Source organism: Phocoena sinus, chromosome 11 (assembly GCF_008692025.1).
Source record: "Phocoena sinus isolate mPhoSin1 chromosome 11, mPhoSin1.pri, whole genome shotgun sequence".
NCBI classification, from domain to species: Eukaryota; Metazoa; Chordata; class Mammalia; order Artiodactyla; family Phocoenidae; genus Phocoena; species Phocoena sinus.
In genome coordinates this window covers 35129992-35138124 of record NC_045773.1, presented here as the reverse complement: position 1 = coordinate 35138124, position 8133 = coordinate 35129992, and the positions used below count along the sequence as shown (strand labels likewise).

General features: G+C 41.9%; 1 protein-coding gene across 2 annotated transcripts; it reads right to left on the bottom strand.

Annotated features, from left to right (window-relative positions):
* Window positions 1–1100: 1100 nt before the first annotated feature.
* SELENOK (selenoprotein K) lies at window positions 1101–7670 on the bottom strand. Of its 2 annotated transcripts, XM_032650242.1 has the most exons (5): window positions 7443–7670; window positions 4091–4181; window positions 2566–2649; window positions 1870–1956; window positions 1101–1610 (listed from the first exon to the last, which is right to left on the bottom strand). In XM_032650242.1, the coding sequence occupies exons 1-5, from the start codon at window positions 7600–7602 to the stop codon at window positions 1607–1609; spliced, it is 426 nt and encodes a 141-aa protein (XP_032506133.1). In that variant the 5' UTR covers window positions 7603–7670; the 3' UTR covers window positions 1101–1606. The 2 variants fall into 2 exon arrangements, with proteins under 2 accessions (XP_032506133.1, XP_032506134.1); XM_032650243.1 differs by lacking the exon at window positions 1101–1610 and having other exon boundaries at window positions 1866–1956; window positions 7443–7563.
* Window positions 7671–8133: the final 463 nt, after the last annotated feature.

The window sequence follows — 8133 nt, the reverse complement described above, 5'->3', positions numbered from 1 at the left end:
GGTCCTGGCTGCAGCATGCCCGCAACCTACTTGTGTTTTGTTTTGCGTGCTTGCTGTGGAGCAGCTGATAACTGGTGTCTCATTTCGTCATCACACCTGTCTTTTCTGGCTTCTCAGACACCATACGTAATTCTAGTTCTCCTCGTACTTCACTGGCCATGCTCAGTCGGGCCTCTGATGTTAGGATTCTCTGGAGTTAGGTCTTCTCTCTACACACTCCTTGGATGACTTTATCCAGTTTCATGGCTTTAAATATGAAGATAACTCCCAAATATGTATTTCCAGTTTGGATCTCGCCCTGATAACCAACTGCTTATTTAGTATCTCCACTTAGATGTCTACAAGGCATTGTAAACTTAAATATATCCAAAATGTAACTCGATCCCCGCCTCCCCCCCAAAAATCTACTCCCATTTTCACCATCTTGTTTCACTTGTTTCTTCAATTGTCCACATCTTCTACATCCAAATCCATCAGCAAATCCCGCAGTCCCTCAAATATGCCTTGAATGCATCCACTTCTCCACTCCTACTGCCACTACCTGGTCCGATCTCACCTGGACCACCACAACATCCTCTAAACCCAACTCCCTGCTTCCAGTCTTGTCCGCCTGTAGTCTGGTTTTCATACAGACCAGTGTTTATTAATGCCACTACATCCCCATTTCCTGGCAAACAGAGTTGAATAAATACTTATAAACGGATATAAAAGTGATTTTACTGAACACTTTGGTTTCAAAGACTGTTAAACACAAAGTAGAATTATCTGTATTATTCATTTTTTCCATAAATATTTCAGTGCCTATTACACGTAGTCACTATTCAAAGCACTGGGGTAAAGAAGACAAAATCCGTAACCTCATAGAGCTTTCATTCTAGTGAAAGAATGAGAGTTACCAGCATTCAGATGGGGTTAAAGCCAACAGGCAGTATCTTAAGCAATGGTTTAGAATTAAAATTGGTAAAGATAGCATTGAAGTCCTCGATTTTAAAGGCCACCTAGCAAATCTACATTTTGTAGCTCAGGCTTGTTGGTTATGGCTTTACAAATACCCTGATAATTACATCTGGTAGCAAGTAAGACACATTGTATTAAAGATCCATGGGACAAATAGGCTTTAAGATAAAAATTAATTCAAGAGCACAGATATCATATGCATACTACTGAAATACACTGTGATTTATTTATAAAGAACAACAAAAGCAATGAACAGTATTTCAGAAGTTGAAAAGGGTGACACTAATACTCAATATGCAGCCGTTTATTTTCAAATTTGGAGCCTTCTGTGTCTTAATTATATAAAGATGAGAAGTCAGTCTTGTAACCTAAAAATATTTACTTATTAAAACTATATTAATACTTTCATAAACGATACAAAAAAGATGAGACAAACATGTGCATTTATAGAACTGCCTGTCAGTCATGCCAGATCCCTGCGGGGGGGGAATTCCCAGCACAACCTCATTCATCTGTGAGGACACAGAGCAATCCTTGTTTAGAGTACACATTCATCTAACTTGTCCAGTGTGGTCAACACTCCATTTCTTGATGGTTTCCTTCTGCTATGAATGTGCTTGTCCAGTTGTCTGCTTCTTAGAGCAGACATTTACCTAAAAGAAAATGTTATAATAGTTACTAGTTAGTAATTTGGATCTGTATAAAAAAGCTAGTCATTACATGTTATAAAGCCTTCTTCAAAAGACATTTTGATTCAAAAGACAATTTTTCAAGGGTTAAGATAAAAATATTTTTCCAAATAAGATGTCTGAGTAATCACAAAATGTTGTGACTTCTGCTTTCCTAAAGAAAACCTGCCTAAGGAGGCATTTTCAAAATGAAATCCCTGCAGAATTGCAGGTTTTAAGTTACCTTCCTCATCCACCGGCCATTGGAGGAGGATTAGGGCCACGCAGATGATTAATTCGACCCATTCTTCTCGGGGGGTTTCCTGGTGGCCTAAGATAAGAAAAGTTAATTTCTACTGTTTAGTAGACACTACTTCAATTGATTCCTTTTAAGCACTCAAATAGACCCTCTTCTTTATTTAAAATAGGAACTACCATTTAGGTCGCGAGTCACAAATTCAGATACTGAAAGAGAACAGATGCATAAAGCGCATGAGGAAAGTGAGTCAAGCAAGGGTTAGGATAAACGGAACAGCTCCTCCTATAAATCTCCAACTGAAACCCAGCTCCAGCTGATTTTTGCCATATAGAAACACAATCCCCACCCAGTGCTGCTGGATCGTGAGATTTTAATTAGCAGCTGGAAATCCAGATTCTGAAGTGAAACCTCTAGATTTTAATGTTGGCCATCAGTTTTCATCCTCTAATTTAGACTTTTCCCATAGGATATTTGATATACATTTTAGCTTTGTCAGATTAACTCTGATTATCAAATCAAAGGCAACTTGATTTAATTTACAGTAATACATTAATTTTGTGAAATAGAATTTAAGCCTTTAATTACCATGAGCCTAACTATGTCTGTCTGCCTATTTATCTCTAATTTAATTATATTACACAGAGGGGTAAAAACATTGTTTATCAATTTAAAAAGTTATACCCTCTTCCATCATCATATCTGGAATCAGATGAGCTTCCGTAGCCTCTTCTCTTTTTCACATCTTGCTGAAACAGAGTTCTGAAACTGAAACAAGGGGCAGAAAACAACAGAAGATCCACTTTCAACATTATAAAATGCATTTCCATGGTTCCAACTATCATCTCTGTGGAAGGATGACTACCCTAACTTAGCTCCAAACCCACATTTCTTGAAGCCAGCTGGACAACACCATCTAGCGCAAGCACAAGTCTAAACAGAGTGTGCTATGTTCTGTGCCAAAGCCACCATCCCTTGTCTTTCTTGTTTGCTGTAACTCTTCTAGACCGAGTCTAGCAATGACTCTGAAACCAGAGTCATCTCCAACTTCCTTCCTCTGCTCTGTATCAGTTGTCAAGTCCCAGAGTCTGCTTCTGTAGTATTGCATGTCCATTTCCTGTGCCAACAGCCTACCTAATGTTACCTTGGGGAAGGAGGGGCTGAAGTGGTGTGCCAGAGGCACAGGGCTTTCTGGGAATCCATTTAAATGGAATTTTATTTGTGGAGCGGGAAGGATTTAACTAAATTAAAACGATATTTTAAATAAACAATATGGAGGTGAAATTTGTAAGAGATTGCAAAGAAGTTCTGCAATGAGTAACTTAACTTAGGCCTCTCTGTCCCCTGTTGTATTTCTCTATGGAACGGTTTCTTCCATTTTACCCCGTCTAATTTATGCCACATGCAGCCATCAGATTAATCTTTCTAAACCAGAGCTACAATCAAATTAAGTATAAAGAGCACAGGCTGATTTTCAAATTTCTCTGCCATCTTTACTGTGCCTCTTCCACCTGGAATAACCTCCTCTGACGTCCTCCTCCCACAATCATGCCCAGCGCAAGGCCCCTTGTAAAAAGAAGACATTTACTGATATTAAAATCAATGAAGTAAGGAGACATCCCACATCTCTGCATATCTGCAGTTCTCTGCCCACGAGACACTCAAATGTATATTCAAACTTTGGATGAGTAAGACTTGTTAGTAGATGAACAATTTTCATAAAACAAACAGCATATGAAAGACCAAAAAATGAATTTAACTAAGAATTGCTTGAACTTATGGTGAAGTTTAAATTTTTGTCTCCTCTGTATCGATGCTAATCCTTCATTTAAAAAAAAGTTTATGCCTTGGGAGCTTTTAAAAGTCAAGATCTAATTCCCCTTGTTTACTTGTATACTATGCCATAAGGCACCTACGCACTGAAGGCAGGAACAGTCGAGAGAAAGCAAAGTGCTGTCATCTGGCAGCAGAACGAGCAGGTCTGGCCCCATAGCTGCAGGCTGAAATGGTTACCACCACGGCTAAGACATGGTTAAGCTTACTAACTCAAGGAACATATTCATAATCACAAAAGATGTTTGGGGCAGTTTTATCACTACACAAGTCTTCATCTCCCTTAGAAAAGCTATTAATAAAAATTACAATTAAAAAGTGCTTCAGGCAAGCTGAACTTAAATATCAGGGCTATTAAGAGGACTACTATACTTACAACAAAACCACAAACTCGGCTATTCCCCAGAAGAAATCCGTTATAAAAGACAATCTCCATGGGGACTGACTCCTGCTGTCCAACACTTGTCCTGTAGACAAGAATAAAGAAACTTCAGTTAGCGCAACAAATCCCTGACACAAGATGCATTACATTTAATCAGTTAGGTAACAATCATAGGCTCAGTTTTCAACTTGTTCACTGTTCCAAATAGTCTACACAAGGAAAGGTGTGTTATGTGTACATCATTCTAAGGAAAGGTTAGGGAAGTGAAGTTCTGTGGTCTAGAGGTCATTCCTTTAATATGTCAAATTATGCCTCCTATAGTTTGTAATTTCTGCTGGGTGACATTTCAAGTTTTTTTTTTCTCTTTTTTTTTTTTTTACTGTGGTAAAATACACACAAAAAAATTTACCATTTTAACCATTTTTAAGTGTACAGTTCTATGGCATTAAGTACATTCACACCGTCATACAACCTTCACCGTCGGCCACCTCCAGAACGTTTTCATCTTCCCCAACTAAAACTCCACACCCATTAAACACTAACTCCTCATTTCTCCCTTCCCCCAGCCCCTGAAAACCACCATTCTACTTTCTATCTCTATGAATTTGACTGCTCTAGGAAACTTGTACGAGGAATCATACAATATTTGTACTTTGGTAACTGGCTATTTCACTTAGCACAATGTCTTCAGGATTCATCCATATTGCAGCATATGTCAAAGTTTCCTTTTTTAAGGCTGATGAATATTCCAATGTAAGTATATACTATATTTTGTTTATCCATTCTATTGATGGACACTTAGGTTGCTTCCACTTTTTGGCTACTGTGAACATGCCGCTATGAACATGGGTGTACAATACCTTTATTCAAGTATTTTGAGGAAACAAATGAGATGAGTGAATATAAAGAATGCTCACACCGCTTCCATTTTCCTAAATGTGTTCTGAGTATCTCTTTCACTTGCAAAGTCTCTTGCCTATATAAAAAGACTGTTTATACATACCCTTAAAATCTTCAGGATCAGTTATGTTAAAATTTTTATATATCAAAGAATTCGTGGGCTCTAAGTACTAAAGAGAATTTGGCTTGTTCATTAAAATGACCACTATTTTTCTTTAACAGAATGCTGTTGAACCGAATTACAGACTCCAGTTTTATCTTACAGAAAAATGGATATATTTTTCAAACCACTTTAAATAATAGAAGCTACATCAGGAAAAGTTAATACTCTAGAGTTTCAGTCTTGCAAATCAACAGGTTAGAATATTTTGGGAGATGAGCCATCTGTCAACTACCTCTCCTCTCCATTTTCCCAAGGGCTTCAACACTCACTGCCATGCCCAGTTTACTTCTCCTCTTTCCTTGACCAGCTTACTTTCAGGTATCCACTTGGAACTGAGCCCTCACAGAGCTACTGAGAAAAAGGGGCTACACTTAGAGACAGAGTGTGAGTGATAGGCTTGGTTCTGCCTCTTACTAGCTCTGCTTCGTTGGGTGATGTGACATTTTCCTTCTCTGAGAAAAAGTATTCCAAGGATAGTCATCATATAGAATTGTTGAGAAAAAAAAAAAGTCACTTGACAGTAAGAAAAAGTTTTTATCAACTATGAAATGCTAGTACAGTCCTTCTAAGAAAATAGATCTAGGACCTCCCTGGTGGAGCAGTGGTTAAGAATCCGCCTGCCAATGCAGGGAACATGGGTTCGATCCCTGGTCCGGGAAGGTCCCACATGCCACAGGGCAACTAAGCCCCTGTGCCACAACTACTGAGCCTGCACTCTAGAGCCCGCGAGCCACAACTACTGAAGCCTGCGCACCTAGAGCCCATGCTGCACAACAAGAGAAGCCACCGCAATGAGAAGCCACCGCAATGAGAAGCTTGCACATCGCAATGAAGAGTAGCCCCCGCTCGCAGCAACTAGAGAAAGCCTGTGCGCAGCGACAAGAAGGAAGGGAGGGAGGAAACAGATCTAATTGGAACCCGTCAATTTCTTGCTTTGCGATTCTAAAGAACATATTGCATGCATTTGTACCATTCTGACTTTTTTGCGCTTTTCTTCCCAGTTTCTGAAGGCAGAAACCTCCCCTCCCAATATCCTCAGAGAGAAATAAGTTGCTTGAATGCATTGGCCATTTCTCAACTATAAAAGTGAGATTAGAGGCCCTAGTAGGACCTTTATGTTATTTATGTAGTTCAAAAACAACAATGCATACACAAAAAGACACACTACAAATAAAAAGAATTATTCAATAGATAATAGAAGCTGCCAGCCTTAACCACAAAGAATATAACACAAAGTCTGCGAGTGCCCAAAACGAAGATGAAACTGTGATCTTTAGTGTCCATCAACCTACTTGTTTCAAAGATTTTTAAGTAATCTTAGAAGGAACAAGGAAGAAGAGAATGTGAGATTTTGAAAAGCAAAGAAATGCAAAGTGCACTCAGACAGAAGATTTCTCACTACCTTCGTGGTCGCTGAAGATAAACAGATGACTCAAATAGAACCAGGACCTGGTTCCAGTGATGCAAGAACTAGTTAAGAGTGCACCAAGGCATTTATTTCACCTGAGTCAAACCAGTGGGCAGGCAGTTCTGACACTGTTCTGACCCAGTCATACTGTCTTTCCTTTCCATCCACTGTCTTTGGGGAGTCACTGAATTAAGTCTCTCTCAGCTTCTCTTCTTGAAATTAGGGCAGAAAGCTACATGCGTGACGAGCTACCCCTCTGCTGGGAGAAAAAGCCTATCCAAAGCTTTTCTTCAATTCTCTTACACATTACAGAAAGAGGCAGCGTAGTAGAAAACCTTAAGAACGCAGACGTCAGCCTACCTGCGTTAGAAACCCGGCTGAGCCATTAGAACTACCTTTGTGATCCTGGGCAAGGTATTTAATCCGGCTGCGCCTCAGTCTCCACCCTCAAAACATATAATAGGGTATCACCCGGATAGGGCGACATTAAGACAATGAGCGGACAAATGAAAAACGCTAAAAAAAAAGTGCCCGAGGCACAAGCGCTACATAACGGCGTGAACACTGTGGTCTTTTCTAGTTAAGGACACTGACGCCCGACAGGAAAGACCACTTTCCGAGACCCACAAGCAGAAGCTCCAGAAGGGCGAGGACGCCGGGCACTCGGCACCGCCGTCACCACGGGGACCTTGGCCCCCGCCGCGGCTCTGGGACGTTCGGCCGACGAGCCGCAGGCCCGGGCGACTTCGCCCCCAGCTCCGCCTGGCCGCGGGGCGTGCCCGGAAAAGCGGCGCCGGGACGGCGGGCGAGGATGGAAGAAACCCGGGGCTCGACCTCCCAGGACGGAGGTCGCCCACGTAGCCTCTCCAACTCACCATTCGAAATGTAAACCATCTTCCTCCTTCTCCGCCTCCAGAGCGACTGTCGGGCCTGGCCCCTCTCACTTTCCGTATCTCCCTCCGCGCTCCTCCCTCTGACGTCACAGGCCACGAATAGACAAAACAGTGACTGAGGAGGGAGGTGGACAGAGCCCATTGGCTCTGGGGGGACACGCCCCCGACGGGCGTTTTGGTCTCGGCCTCCTGGTGATTTTCGATGTAAGGTGGAGGCTGGGGCAGGTGACAGGATGTGACGTTGCGGATTTAGCCTGTAAACGCGGGCTTTCCTGGCTCCTTCGGCAGTGGAGTTTGGAGAGCTCCTTTGCGCTGCCGGAAGAAGTTACGCTGCTTTCTAGTTGTTTGAAGGGCCCAGGGTTGGGGAGGCAAGGTCACGTGTGACGTGACTTGGAGAACCGCCGGCAGGAGGAGGTTCCTGAGAATTTTCCAGAATTGTGGATCTTTCAAGGTGTACAGGGAAGTGCCTTGCGGGCGGAGGCGGTGATCAATCCGAAAAGAGCTTTACGGTCAAGACTTCGGGAATACACAGGCCCTATGTAGACAATGTACTCATTCTCTTTAGAACCGGTGTTTCTACTCTTGGTTCGCTAGAAGTGGATGGAGTTTTTATCAGCTCTTGTGAGACAGCTGAAAAATACTGTAGCGCGGGGTAGCTCGAGACCTTTCTCTG